Raw genomic sequence first — 16,139 nt, forward strand, 5'->3', positions numbered from 1 at the left:
ATACTACTGAGTCTATGGGCTGCATCTGAGCTGGGGTTTTAGGTCCTCTCCATGCATTGTCCTTGGTTGGGATATCAGTCTTTTCAAGGCTCAGTCCCCAGGACTCCCCAGTTTTTATGGCTCTATTGGTCGCCTTTTGGAGCTCCTGACCCCTCCAGGTCTTTCTATATACCCCTTCTGTCATAAGATTCCCTGCACTCTGCCCTAAGTTTGGCTGTAAGTCTCAGCCTCTGCTTCAAAACCTTGATCAGTAGAGTCTTTCAGAGGCTGTCTGTGGTAAGTTGCTGTCCTGTTCCCTGTCTTCTGTTTCTGATGTCTCTCCCATTTGTCCTTCTGAATGAGGATTAAGCAACTTCCCTAGGCTCTTCCTTGTTGTTTAGCTTCATTAGGAGTATAGATTTCCATTTATGAGTGACTATATACCCTGTGTATCTTTCTGCTTCTGGGATTCCTCACTCAGGATGATCTTTTCCAGTTCCTACCATTTACCTGCAAATTTCATAATTTCCTTGTTTTTTATTGCTGAGTAATATTCCATTGTGTAGATGTGCCACAATTTCTGTATCCATTCCTCCGTTGATGGACATCTGGGTTGTTTCCAGGTTCTGGCTATTACAAATAAAGCTGCTAAAAACATGGTTGAGCAAATGTCCTTGTTGTATACTTGAGCATCTTTTGGATATATGCCTAGGAGTGGTATAGCTGGATCTTGAGGAAGTGCTATTCGTAATTGTCTGAGAAAGTACCAGATTGATTTCCAGAGTGGTTGTACAAATTTGCATTCCCACCAGCAGTGAAGGAGGGTTCCCCTTTCTCCACATCCTCTCCAGCATGTGTTGTCACTTGAGTTTTTGATCTTAGCCATTCTGATGGATGTAAGGTGAAATCTCAGGGTCGTTTTGATTTGCATTTCCCTGATGACTAAGAATGTTGAACATTTCTTCAAGTGTTTCTCTGCCATTCGATATTCCTCTGCAGAGAATTCTCTGTTTAGCGCTGTACCCCATTTTTTAATTGGATTACTTGATTCGTTGCATTTCAACTTCTTGAGTTCTTTATATATGCTGGATATTAGCCCTCTGTCAGATATAGGGTTGGTGAAGATCCTTTTCCAATCTGTAGGCAGTCGTTTTGTTCTGACGACAGTGTCCTTTGCTTTTCAGAAGCTTTTCACTTTCATGAGGTCCCATTTATTGATTGTTACTCTTAGAGCCTGTGCTGTTAGTGTTCTGGTCAGGAAGTTGTCTCCTGTGCAAATGAGTTCTAGACTCTTCCCCACTTTTTCTTCTAACCGATTTAGTGTGTACAGTTTTATGTTGAGGTCTTTGATCCACCTAGACTTTAGTTTTATGCAGAGTGATAAGTATGGATCTGTTTACATTTTCTACATTTAGACATCCAGTTAGATAAGCACCATTTGTTAAAGATGCTATCTTTTTTCCACTGTATGGTTTTGGCATCTTTGTCAAAAATCAGGTCTCCATAAGTTTGTGGGTTTATTTCTGGGTATTCTATACAATTTCATTGATTCACCATTCTGTTTCTGTGCCAGTACCATGGAGTTTTTATTACTGTTGCTCTTTAGTACAGCTTGAGATCAGGGATGGAACTACCTCCAGAAGATCTTTTGTTGTAGAGGATTGTTTTAGCCATTCTAGATTTCTTGTATATTAGACATATAATATAGAGTGAACATATGAAGATCTGTACACCTAAGAAAGCTAATCAAGAAGAGGACCCTATGTAAGATGCTCAATCCCCATTCAGAAAGGCAAAGAGAATGGGCATCGGAGGAGGGAGAAAATAGGGAACAGGACAGGAGCTTACCACAGAGGGCCTCTGAAAGGTTCTGCCCTGCAGGGTATTGAGGCAGATGATGAAACTCATAGCCAAACTTTGGGCAGAGTGCAGGGAATCTTATAAAATAAGTGGGAGATAGTAAGACCTGGAGAGGACAGGAGCTCCACAAGGAAAGCAACAGATCCAAAAAGTTTGGGCACAGGGGTGTTTTCTGAGACTGATATTCCAGCTAAGGACCACTCATGGAGATGGCCTGGAACCCCTGCACAGAAGTAGCCCATGGCATTTCAGTGTCCAAGTGGGTTACATAGTAATGGGGACAGGTAATGTCTTTGACAGGAAATGATTGGCCTGCTCTTTGATCACCTCCCCCCTGAGGTGGGAGCAGCCTTACCAGGCCACAGAGGAAGACAATGCAGCCATTCCTGATGAGTCCTGACTAGACTAGGATCAGAGGGAAGGAAAAGAGGGAGAAAGGGTGGAATTGGGAGGGGAGGAGGGAGGGAGGTACAGAGGAGATACAGAGTGAATAAACTGTAATTAATAAAAATAAATTTAAAAAGGAGTATAGATTTTATTATGTTTATCCTACATTATGTATATTGTATATTCTACTTACTTTTCTTAACTGATATTTTACTTTATGTTGTTGTAAATATAAAATAATGACTTGTTTAATGGTGAATGCCTATACTGTATGGCTGCCTTAGTCCTGTCCTGGATGCCCGTTCCAGGTCACAGGGAACTTGCACATTTACCTCCTGAAAGCTCTCATTACAGCCTAATGGGTATAAAGCCTCTTACAAGCTACAGTTAGTCATATGATTTGATTTCAAATTTAAAAATAATTTCATGAACAACAAAGTAGTTCATTAGAATAGATTCTAGCTACAAAGTGTTTTTGCTTTGTTTTAAGTGGTAGGATATTGTGTGTATTAAAATAATTTAATTATTTATTGGTTTATCTCAAAGTTTACTTTAGGGCATTTTCAATGGTTGAAATATTCTAGAGCCCTGCTTATCTTGGTTTATGCTATGTTAAATAATATTTTAATTCTTGACTTCACTACATTTAACACACGAAGCCAACAGAAGGCCCTTGTCCTAAAGCAATTTTTTTTTTTTTTTGGAAGTTAAATAATGTCACATTATTTTGTTTGATATTTTCACTTATTTCAGTTGAAGGTATACATTAGCAGGGTGTGTCTAGTCACAATCCCAAGAATATGTCAAACTGATCTCAGAATGAAGTACCAACTACCATCAATATCATTTCCACCCCACACAGCCCAACCCCTACTTTTGCTCATAAGCTTCTGAGCTAATCTCTAGTGAAGAAGCACATACATGACAAGGTATTTATAGATCTCTTCAATCTTCCCTTGTTTATTTTCATGAAAAAGGCTGTAGAAGGCTCTAACCGTGCTTCTACTTACCTTGAAGATTATTTTGCCTCCTTCAGTACAGCCTTGCATTTACATAGCTATCATCTCTGAGGATCTAAAGGTGCTCTGTAATGGGCAGTCCATCAAGTTCTCTGAATTACTAATGGTCAGAATGCTGAGTAACTATGGCTGCTCTAAGCATGTGACTCAGTGTAAGAAAAACATTTTCTAAGCCAGTAGTAAACATACAAGAGCACTAGCTCCTAAGTGGTACAGGATCCTGCCTTAGCGGGAAGGTTGCCCTAGAATCTCACATGAACCATTCACTCAGGCCCAGGGCACAATTTTCCTTTGAAGAGTTGTGCTGTTTGTGTTTGTTAAGTTGATGCTTGTTTCGCTTTACATATAATTTAGCTTTATTTGTGGGGAGAAAAGTACCTTTGATTTTAAGGGCCGAATGTTCCCTTGGCTCTGGGGATGCTGCTTAATGACAGAAATATGAGCTTGCATCACAGCCTTCCAGACATACTTGCCTTTTAGAAGTCTGTTCCCCGCAGGCCTCTCCAGTTTAAGACAGAGAAAATTCCATTAAATGTGATACCCCAATACTATGGTTTTGATGTCATGACTATTATAGCCAGTGTCTTACTCTCATGAACTTAATTAAAATTATGTCATTGTTTATACTTAATGATATAGTTATGGCTCTTATTTTTGATATTTTAAAGGATAAAAGAACCTGATTTCTCTTTAGGGCTTCACTTCAGGATTTACTTGTAAACTATATGAAAATTTTACTGGAAGAAAGTTTAATTGATTATGTATTTTTCAGTTGTAATGCTTCTGTTTAAAAAAACAGGTTAGTCAACATAAAATACAACGGAAAATTAATTAAAAATTAAAAACAGAAAAATCTCTGTCATTTTAGAAGTTATATGGAAATATAAATTTTCAGGAACACTAACAATTCTTTTGTTTTCTAGGAAAGAAGACCAATACCAAACAGAAAATAATTTGGTTAAAATAAGATCCTTATTGATTATTAAAAATTGAATTTCATTCTAATTCTACTAGAATTCACCTTTACAACAAGATATGCTACTTCATGCTACAGTATGAGAGGCATCTAATAGTTATTATGGGGTGTTTATATGTATAACCATATTAAGTAAATAATAAATACTCTGATAGAGATTTTATACAGTGAAACATTAAGCTGCTAAAATTAAATATACAACACTATTCATGAAGTAACATTTATATCTTTTATATTCCCAAAGCTGTGTCTGTAAATTGATGGCCAACAAAACTAGGATTTTGGTCACTTCTAAAATGGAACATTTAAAGAAAGCTGACAAAATACTGATTCTGCATGAGGGTAGCTGCTATTTCTATGGGACATTTTCTGAACTACAGAGTCTACGTCCAGACTTCAGTTCAAGACTCATGGGGTATGATACTTTTGACCAGTTTACTGAGGATAGAAGAAGTTCAATTCTAACTGAGACCTTACGCAGGTTCTCAGTCGATGATTCCTCTGTCACCTGGAACAAAACCAGACAGTCATTTAAACAGACTGGAGAGTTTGGAGAAAAAAGGAAGAACTCCATTCTAAATTCAATCAGCTCTATAAGGAAATTTTCCATTATGCAAAAGACTCCATTAGCTATGGAAGAATCTGATGAGGTCCAAGAAAGGAGACTGTCCCTTGTTCCGGACTCTGAACAGGGAGAGACTGTTCTGCCTCGCAGCAACGTGATCACCACTGGCCTCGCATTTCCAGGCAGAAGAAGACAGTCTGTTTTGGATCTTATGACATGTACACCCAGCCAGGGCTTTAGCAGTCTCCAGAGGACCAAAACCATTCGGAAATTTTCCTTAACCCCTCAGATAAGCTTAAATGAAGTGGATATATATTCAAGACGATTATCTGAACAGGGTTCATTGAACATCACTGAAGAAATTAATGAAGATGATTTAAAGGTATGTACTCTCCTAGTCTTAAGACACACCTTATCCTAACCCCATAATTTTGGTAAATTGTGTTACATATTACATGTTTCATGGCATTCCATTTTGGTCTCTGGGTTAAGGGTACAAAGTCCATTACTTACATAAACAACTTCAAAATATAAAACAACTATTTCTGGCTGTAATTGAAATATCATCTCCCCACAAAATGTTCTAACCCAAAACAAGGTCTTAGTACTGAGTCCCTTTAGAAGGCTCATGATATGATATTAATTTTTATAATTTAATAATTATCTGCTTTAGTGGTTTTCTAGGACAATGCGAAGTAAAGTATTATATAAACAAATAGTTGCACTTATGCAGACACCAAAAAGAGTTTGTAAAATGTGGCCTCGATAAGGATTACAAGAACCTGGCTTCTTGACAGGACAAATTCACATTCTGGCCTGAATTTAGTGTACCCTTTCTAATCTTTCAGATTTGTTCTATGTGTTGTGTTTTTGAAAGGATTTCTTTTAAAGAAGATATGTGAAGCTCACCATTTATTAGTGTCAATATTCAGATAGAAGGTCTTAACAGTGTGTTAAGGAGCAAAACGACTTTCCTTAAAATAGAAAGCTATGAAAAACTGGAGGACTATTGTTGACTAAACAATGCATTTGCCTTAGAGGAAGTTAAAAACAGAGTTTTAGTAGATGAACACCTTTAAGGGTGCCAGTCTTTAATACAAAGTCACCTTTGGGGCATTTACAAGTCATTTTGTATCTTTGGGCTAAAGTTCACTCTGTTGTGAAATAAAGGTATAAGTAATTCCCCCAAATAAACATTAAGTATTTCTATAATTTTAAAATAATTTGATAAAAGGTAATTTATCTGAATGATTTAATGTCCATCTAAGTGAAATTTCCAAGGTGAAGTCTATAAATTTTAGTTAGTGTACATTTTAGAGAATGATTTTTTGACTAATTATGTTACTAGGTCACCAGCCACTTCCCTTCTAGGCAATGCACTTCCCCTGTGCTGAGACAGAAGGTTATATCATTGCCTCTATCTACAGAGAAAGGAGACAGAATTCTGAAAAATCCAACAGCTGATGCACATTCAAATGTCCTAAGATGTTCTTTGTAGGTCTTAAATTTAAATAACGGCCAATTTTAATTACACAAGCTAAACTTTAATTGGTGAAACTTACTCCAGTTTAACAGGACTCCTTCTTCATGGGAAATGCCACTTAATGAACCTCATGGATTGTATGAGGAGCAACCCCATCTTTTCCTTTTAGAATATATGGAATCTCTGTTTTGTTTTACATTTTTACAGTGTTTCTTTCAAGAGACAAAGGCTTCTAGAGGAATATATTTTGGATTAGAATTTTGTAATTTAAGTCATAGCTAGGAAGACAACACTGTAATGCCTATGGAATATACAAACATAAGCCAGCTTTTTAAAAAGAAAGACTCAATAGCTAGCAAGTTCCAAACTGCACTTGTCCATGGCTCATTGAAAAAAGTTAAATCTCAAAAGTTTTGGAACTTCGCTCAGTTAGCAACAGGTGTGGGGCTATAAAATCCCGAAATACCAGTGTTCAAAAGAGTCACTGTGCTTCTCACTCTTCAAAACTACGTTGCTCCAGCAGACATCCTACTTGCTGTGGCCTTCACACATGACATTTTTATTGATTTATATTTTTAAGAACTACTTAGCTATAAACTGTACTGTTTCTTCATTTTCCTGAGTTTCAAAATGCAGCCTGAGTGGTGGCATGGAATAGTACTTTCTCAGAATCACACCTCTCTTCTCAGGAGTGTTTTTTTGATGACATTGTGAAGATACCTCCGGTAACTACATGGAACACATACCTCCGGTATTTTACTCTCCATAAAAGCTTGCTCATCATACTGATTTGGTGCTTGGTTGTTTTTCTGATTGAGGTAAGAATGTTTGGCTGTAAACTGTGACTGTGACTTTAACCATCATTAAGAAAGCTGTATGCATTTGTATGGGCATAAACGTGTGTCTGTGCAGTGGTAGTTTCCTGTGCAGTCTGTGGATTCTGAGCACGGACAGGAGCTGGAGAGCCGGCTCAGTGGTTAAGGGCACTGGCTGTTTTTCCAGGGAACCGAGCTGAATTATTAGCAGGGACAGGATGGCTCACAGTTATCTGAAACTCAAGTCCCAGGGAATCTGGTGCTTTTTTCTGGCCTTTGTGGGCACTGCATGTGTGTGATTCACAGACATAAATGTAGATAAAGTACCCATACACTTAAAAGTAAGTTAAAAAATTTTAAATCCACGATTGGAATTACTATTAATAGTTCAGCCCTTCAGACAGAACATAAAATATGCTTTAATATACTGTTATGAAGAATTGCATAGAACATTGTTGTTGGGCATATTTAATGTATTCAACATATTTTAAGATTCATACATATTGTAAAAGGTTACTATAACAAAGCCAATAACATAACTATCATCTCAACATTTTCTTTGTTTTTGTGACAAGAGTGACTCAAATCCATGCATCTAGCAAGCACAATACACTTTTATTACTTACACTGTTCACATTGTTTATTATATCTCCTCATATTTAGTTTTTGATAGATTCAAAAGCTCAGGCTGTAAGGAGTGCATATGAATTGAAATTATGCACTGAGCAATTCTAGATCTTGGTCTGGTAATTGACTGTGCAGGCAGTGACTCATGTGGTGGTGATTCTTGTTTGCCTACAGTCCCTTTGTCTTGGGCAGTGTCCACCGAGGGAGGCTTGGGGGAGCTCACAATGACATAATTATCCCATTGTGTGTTGACCTGCTACACAAGTATGCACGATACTTTTCCTGTTGCTATGATAAAGCACCCATTAAGTTAAGGAAAGAAGGATTGCTTTTGGCTTAGTGTTTGAGGGGCTGTATCCATGGTGACTGGGAAGGCATGGCAGCCGGGGTCGGCTGGTCATACTAGAAGCAAATAGTGAGCAGGAAGTGAAGCCAGACTGTGAAACATGAAGTCCTGTTTCCCCTCCCCACCACTCCATCAAGCCGCAAGAGCCTAGATTCCACAGCATTCCTGGATAGAGCAGTAGCTCGAGACCAACTATTCAAACACAGGAGCCTAGGAGACATCTTACATCCAAACCATCGATCTAAGGAAACCATCACCTAAGGAAAAAGAAATCTTGTCATCAGTCAAGAAATTAACTATTAAAGAGAATGCAAATGCCACATAAGTACTTTAAAAAGGGAGGGGAAGGCAGGACAGGAATAGGGGGTAGAGGGCAGAGAAGAGAAGGGACAAAATTTAGTCATGCTGTCTTTTAGGCAGAAAACAGTCTAATGGCATGAAGGTTTTGTTTTTGTTTGTTTGCTTAGCTTATTGTTTTGTTTTTGTTTGTTTTTCCAATATCTTATAGACACTAGCCAATTAAGTTGCTCTCAAAATGCAGAATTACAAGAAGGCAATAATAACAATACAGTCATTTTTAAGTATGTGTATAGTAGTAGAACTAAATATCATATTTGCTAATGTCCAATTAAGTTACTTTCTTCCATTTCTTTAAACTTAAGCTTTTTCTTAGTATCAATGTGTACATTTCTTTTGGCATTAGAATGTTTTCCTGGGACATTCCATTATGGAGCAGGTGTCAACCCATAGTGGTAGTTTAGTTTTATAAGCACTGTTAAAGTACCTAATGATGAGAAACACCAAAATGTATATCCTCCTCTGTCACAGTTTTACCTATTTTTCAGCATTAGTAAGGGCTGTATTTCCAGTTAGCTTTATGATGTTTTAGCATTCATTAAGTGTGTTTCCCTTTTGTAATATCAAATAAACTTAGTGGCCCACCCTGTCTTTCCTTCAGAGTCACTAAACTAAGGGGCAAGAGCACCTGCTTATTTAATTTGCTTACTTTTTACAGTCTTGTGTCATTTTGAAAAAGTATATATTTGGTACATTTTCCTTAAAAAGCAAAATGTCTTCTGTAAGCTCTTGTTAACACTGAGCAGACTACTATTTCTATCGAGCTACTCTTTCTAGTGGCTCTTCTTGGCAGCATATCATGGACTAGAAAGGGAAAATAGAAACAGTGGATTAAGGGGTGTTTCCTCTACAGTAACCAGGTGGTGTTTGGAGAGCAGCTTCTGAAGGTCCTGTTCACTGCCTGGTCTTGTGGTCTTTAAGACTGTCAGAGAGCTGCTGTTGCTGTTTGTTTATAAGGAGTCCCTGAGTGGCTTTGCGTCAGTAATAAAATGGAATGTAGTGCACTTCCATACTGCCTCTGCTGTTGATGATGGCAGTCCTCTTAGCACATCTTATTTTTTGTGGACGTGTATTTTAGGGCATTATTTGTCCTACAAAATATTGAAAACCTGTGAATTAAAAGTATACTAAATTCCATGTGACATATGGACAGTGACATTTCTCCAACTTATAAATAAAAATGAATATTTATTTTGTTGCTGTTACATCCTAATCATTCAGGAGTGTCCCTCTTTCAAAAATCAAATGAGCTTTATATAGTCTTGAAGCATTTGGAAGTGAAATGATAGTGTGGACTCCATTGTTTCTTTAATCCCAAAATATTATTCCTAAAGGCCACTGACCAATGCTTTGAAAATGCTTTTTCCTATAGTCAGTAGATATAGTTTGGATTGGTGAATCCACCTTATAGACAGGAAATAACTTCATTAGGGTCTATGCACCTTCCATAGAAAACTTTAGAGAAGTTGTTGGTTATTCCCTTGGTAAATATGTATTTCTGGGAATTGCTCCTATTCAGTGCATTGGCAATGACAATGTTGCTGACTTTCCTCTAACTGGAAAAAGGATGTGAGCAGGAACTGAGGAGTGTCTCAGAACATGTACCTAAGCAGGGTCTGGGGTAATTTGATTAGTTTAACGATGGAGGAAGACATTTGTATCAGAACAAAGACTCTTATTTAAAAGTTTAGATTGTTGCTGGGTTTCTTGTTTTGCATTGACTTTAGACTTAAGAAAGAAGCAGAGATTTTCAGGCGTGAACCTAGCCTTTACCTTACCAGCTGAGCCTTCTGAGGGTGGGATTTGGAGGAGAGAAAGGAAGGGGCTAGGATCAGCCTATAAAGTGATTAAATAGATAAGTAAGTAGTAAGTAAATAAGTAAATAAACTGGAAAAGCCAAAGCAAAACAAAACAAAAAAGAAAGCAGAGGTTTTCTTTTTCTCTTGAGAGAGTACATAGAGACTATGTGTACAATGAGAAAACATGGCAATTAAAATAATGCCATTAGATTTTTGCCATAAAAAATTAACAAGATAAACTAAAATAAAATGTATTATGTAAGCATACAAGCTCTTTACTTTCCTGAAGGATTTAATAAATAGTGGAACAGATAAGGGAATGGACAAAATGAGTGAGAGCGGAACTCCACAGGTTTGATGTGCTCTTTCATGAAACTTTACATTTAAAAGAATTGCTGAAGCTACTGACACCAGAGGTGCAGCGCTATGGCGTGGAGAGAGTGTGTGCACTTTGGTGTTGGCCATATCCAGTCTAAAAATGAGTGTGGGAAGCACAGATAAAGATGCTAGAAACACAAAGAACCAACTGTGGATTGTTCCATTCCAGGTGGCTGCTTCTTTATTTGTGTTGTGGCTGCTTAAAAAGTGAGTATTGCACACATTAGTGTTGATTTTGTTTTGTGTTTTATTTTTTCATTTGGAGATTATAAAATATTTTAATGTCTGCTATGTTTCATTGTACCCCTTCACATTACTCCAGATTATGAGAGGAGAAAAACAAGTTACAGTCATTCTTCCGTTTCCGAGGAGATTGGGTTCCAGGACAAGGATAGTAAATTCTGAAATCAAGTCCATATGTAAAATTGTTTAGTATTTTGCATATGTCCTATACATATTACTACATGTACTTAAAGCTTCATATGCTACCGAATTTAATGTAATTTTCATGTAAGTAGTTGTTATAATGAATTAGTTAGGGAGATGATGTCAAGAAAAACAAGTATGTGCATATTCAGTAAAGACACAGTTTTAAGAACATTTCCTCAGTCCACGGATGACTGAACCATTAGACACTCAGAAGCTCCATGAGGCTTACTGTATGTTGAAGTTGTGAGCTATTCAGTGCCTTCATCTCCTCACTCATTTCTAAAATATTTATTGTGTTCAGTTTCCATGAAATGAGAAAAAAATACATGAAACATTTCACATTTAATACTAAGAATTTTGCTTAAATAAGGATCAGTTATGTCTTTCTTAATTATGAGAAAATATAAAACATTTTTGCTATACAAAATTTATAAAACTTTTAAGCCAATATTTCATGGTTTTGATTCTTAGTTTTATTAGTGAGTCAGTTGACATGTTTGATTGTCAAATAACACTTTTGTTTTGTTTTACAGCAAACCTCTTGACGGTGGAAAAAATGCTACTAATAATTCCAGTAACACCTATGTTGTGATCATCACCGGTACCAGCTTCTACTATATTTTTTACATTTACGTGGGCGTGGCTGACACTTTGCTTGCCCTGGGCTTCTTCAGAGGTTTGCCACTGGTGCACTTCTTAATCACAGCATCGAAACTTTTGCACCAGAAAATGTTACATTCCATTCTTCATGCACCGCTGTCAACCTTCTACTCAATGAAAGCAGGTACTTTTGACTAGGTATAGAAAATGGAACTGCCCACTGGTGTCTGTGGAGCTCAAGGGCTCCCTGGCTTTCTAGCAGCCTCATGGGCTTGAACGCAGGCATCTGCCCTTCGTTCACCCACCTTGTTTCACATTTCTAAGATACTGCAGGCAGTTACTTGTAGTTCCCAGGGTTTCTGTCAGCCTAGTAGAACAACTCATTATGTTACAATGTGATTCTGATGCGATGGTCTCAGAAAAAGCAGCTTCTTTTGGATAATTTGGAATTTGTCTTTTCACATACTTGCTCTACCTTTTCCCCGGGCGTTTTTTTGTTGTCTTTTAATATTGTTTAAAGGAAGAAAAAAACTGAGGTTGTCACGGAAAAATATAACTGTTTTGTGTGACCCCTCAAAAGTACTCATATGAATGCATTAGAGGACTTTGGAGGTGGGGGAGAGTTTTAAAATATTTTGAGGCAATTATTGTACATGGTACTTGGTATCACGCATGTGACACCGATTTAATTAAAGTCACAGAAAGAGATTGGAAAAAAGAGTCAAACATTTCAAAACCTATGGTCATAAGGATCTTTGAAAATGTGTTGGTTTAACTCCCAGTGGCTAATTCATTTAAGGCCTGTGAGTATAATAAGTGGTCTAATGGCTATCACTGGGAATCCTGCAGTGTGGCCCCAAGTCAGGAAATGCCTGACACATAAAAATGAATAAGCTATCATCCTTGCACCAGAAAAACTTAAAAGCAAAGGAGGCAGGCCAGGCATAAAAGTTACACTAAAGTTGCAGAATTGAGACTTTTTGGCATGATCTGTTCCTACAAACCTCAAAATGACTGCACATCAGTTTATCTAGGAGGCAAAAGCTAAGTGTTGGTGGACTTGAAAGATCATTCTATTTATCCTGGAGCCCTTATGCGTCACCAAAGGTTTGCATCATTTGCATGTGGTCCTGGTCATCCTCTTTTGTTCTAAGAATTTTGGAACTAAGGGAATGGTCAATTCACTTGATCCAGTGACTCTGTTGTAGAATTCTGAGACCTCAGGAGGATAGGAGTTTCCCCAGACTTCTGGGGAGTAAAACATGGACCATGAAATACAGTGGAAAGGACACAAACATTTGAGGCTCAGTTTGGCCACACATGAATGGTAATTATGGCTTTTAATAGCCCACATGCAATACATATCAGCTTCTCTCTATCATTCCTGTCTTTGGGGTGTTGATTCTAAAAGGAGTACACTTTTCATTCCCCCTCTCCCCACAGCACCCCCTCCCCACATCTCCTAATATCCACTCGGTGCATTCTTAGGTATCTGTCTCCCTTATTGGTGATCAGCATGCATTCTTCATTTCTCATTTGTCTTCCCAAATTTTCATCTGTTTCTTAGGGTAGTTCCTAAGCACCTTTGCATTGTCTGTGTCCCTCCTTATTCACCTTCCTGAGACCTAAAATAGCAAGTTCATGTTAGAAGGCTCCCTTCCTCCTGCTCTCATTGTGGCTATACATAAGGATTGTGCTTTCTATTTTTTTTAAATACTATTAGATTCATGGTTTATGATTCTCCTTTGGTTAACTAGTTATTCTGATATACTTGGCAACAACCACTTGGAATTTCTCTTCAAAATTGTTCATTGACCTTGACTCTCCTTGACAGTGATTTTTCTCAGACTCTTTGGTTTTCTATGTTACTCTTCCCCACTTTGTCACACTCAAATGATTTTGCAGCCATATAAATAAATTATATAGGTCCTCAGCAAAGTATAATTACACTAGACAGAACACTACTGATTGAAATAAAATTTGAAATATAGATATCACTATGATGACACTTTTTTTTTGCCAAAGCAAACATTCAGTTTCTAAATAGTAATTACAAATATCATGGGATGTACATTCCTTCTCTGGGTTATTATTGAAAGGATATACAAATATCCTTAATGAATATGTTAACTAATATGTATATACATATATGTACACATACATATATATACTATGTGTATATATGTATATGTTCATCTATGTGTGTATCACATATCCATAGAACCCTCTTTGCTTTGTTGTATGGGTCATAAAATAAAAATGGAGTAAATCTATTGACCTCAAAAGTCTACCATCTGGGAGATGAGGCAAGACATGCATATGTGCATGTACACAAGCAACATGTACACATGCAGGTTCTGCAACTTAGGCATGTGGATAGGAAGAGAATGCTTCTGGATGCAGTAAATACCGCTGCTCTCTTGCAGACAGGGTATGTGAGTTGAGCCAGGAAAAAGGTATACATTTGACAAGAATACATGAGGAGGAAGGGTTTTGATAGATGGAAATGACACATAGGCAAAGTAGAGAGGTATGAAGGGGTAGACTCTCTAAAGAATAGACACATATACCTGACTACAGGAACCTAAGTTAGTTAAGGACAATTATAGGAGAATATTAAATATTAAACAAAGAATTTGGTCCCTATTCTGCAGTTAATAATGAATGAACAAGATTCACTACTGCAATGTTGTTACAGTGTTATGTTATACTTTATATAATTGTTTGTTTTTGGACAATGACTCCCTGAAGGACAGGGAGAGTGGCTTAATCACCACTCTTGTCCTGTACCCATCATTGTCCCAGGCATGTGGTAGACAGAATTTTTAGTTCATTGATGCAACAATCAGGACTCAGACATGTGAATCTGGAATTTAGAACACAGGTTGAAGGTTGGCTTGCTGGTGAAGAAGGTAGAGAAAATGAAAAAGGAGACCTAACTGGCATGCACTGAGACAGCTGCGTGTTCTGAAGTGGTGCATCCAAAGGGCAGAGCACTCAGGAAGGAGGGTGTGTATGTTCTCCGTGGTGGAGTTGAACATAAAGAAATGAGAAGAACACATCCGTTAGCGTGTCTCTGGGAAGCGGCAGGAGTGAGGTTTGAGTGGTAGGATGACCTGACATTCCTAACCTTAATTATAATGAGAACTTGAATCTCAGAGGGCTCTCTTTTTAAAATAGAAGTTCAAAAGTAAGGAGACAATAGCTTGAATACATAGTTAGAAATTTGAACAAAGCTAATATATAAGTTCTTGATTTTCTGATTAGATAATAACTCTTATTCTAAATGTTTTTGCTGTACTCCAAATTTAGTATGAAATATATTGGTGTCCTTCTAAAAGTGACTAATTTTTGAGAACTTTTTTTTTTTTGTATCACAGGTGGGATTCTAAACAGATTCTCCAAAGATATTGCAATTTTGGATGACTTTCTGCCTCTTACCATATACGACTTCATCCAGGTTTGTAAAGAATAGCTATTATCAAGAGTTTTTCTGTTTGCCATAAAGTTTTCTCACTAGTTTCAAAAAGAAGCATGTGAAGTTTGGTTAATTTCCATACTAGTTGAATTCCTGGCTAATGAACACATTTAGGAAGAACAATCTTCAACAGTTACAAACTAGAGTAAATTCAGTATGGAGTCAGGTCTGATTATCGAAGGCAGGCCCACGATGGGATACTATCCACTTAGATTGATTTGAAATGTTCAAAAGACCATTTCCCCCCAAATCCTTGACCATAAAATCTGGCTGTTTGGTGAACACCCTCCATTTCTTAAGCCCCGCCCTGAGGTGCGGATGGAGTACCTGGACAGGCTACACTCTCCCTCAGCCTTAGCCATGAGCACTTCAAGCTAGGGAAGCACTTCAAGCACTTCAAGCTAGGGAAATAGTTTCCCCACAAAAGGGGGCTTAATGGAGGGATGGGAAAAATGATGGGATATTGAAAACATGAAGGAAAAGAAATACTCAGCCTCTATGAGGGCTATTCTTGAGTGACAGTTGTGACTAGATTGCCAGGATAGTCATGCTGTAAGGCTGGCTGCCAGTCAGTTAGTAAAAGGATGGTGGGTGGAGGTGGAAGTGACCTTGAAGATGCCACATCAGGACTCCAAAGTCACAGATCTCAGGGAAGTTGTAAGCTGATCCCCTTTCCTGCTGAGCCACGCACAGCTTTCTGAGCTGCTGATGGCCTCCTGAACCTTCAGAGAGGAAATGCACTTGGTGAAGTAGTTAGATCACAACACTGCCCGTATTGGGATAACACATTCTTCTCGCTTGTCCCCTCTCCAAAATACCACATTTCTGAAAGAACATGAAAAAAAAAAAATAGGGACTGTTCTCCTCATTGTATACACAAGCAACACCAGCAGATGCTGAGAAAGCTGCCGTTGTGTTCCTCCTCGGAAATGATTGATATAATCAAATACATTTAGTGTTCTAAGTGAACTGTATTTTGGATTTCCTTCATTACTGTGTTTAAAGCTATAACTTCACAGTAGCAGCACCTGCTAAAATATT

At 37.7% G+C, this 16,139-nt stretch overlaps 1 protein-coding gene across 1 annotated transcript in view; it reads left to right on the forward strand.

The window, feature by feature from the left end:
• Positions 1-16,139, forward strand: part of Cftr (CF transmembrane conductance regulator) — a 143,196-nt gene that overhangs the window by 86,129 nt on the left and 40,928 nt on the right. Inside the window, exons 14-18 of the mRNA XM_055612978.1 lie at positions 4,466-5,168; positions 6,959-7,087; positions 10,761-10,798; positions 11,554-11,804; positions 15,001-15,080. Coding sequence (XP_055468953.1) covers positions 4,466-5,168; positions 6,959-7,087; positions 10,761-10,798; positions 11,554-11,804; positions 15,001-15,080 — 1,201 coding nt within the window. The remainder of the gene's footprint in view (positions 1-4,465; positions 5,169-6,958; positions 7,088-10,760; positions 10,799-11,553; positions 11,805-15,000; positions 15,081-16,139) is intronic.

The sequence above is a fragment of the Psammomys obesus genome, unplaced genomic scaffold, assembly GCF_907164565.1.
Source record: "Psammomys obesus unplaced genomic scaffold, mPsaObe1.curated_primary_1811, whole genome shotgun sequence".
In the NCBI taxonomy this organism is placed as follows: domain Eukaryota; kingdom Metazoa; phylum Chordata; class Mammalia; order Rodentia; family Muridae; genus Psammomys; species Psammomys obesus.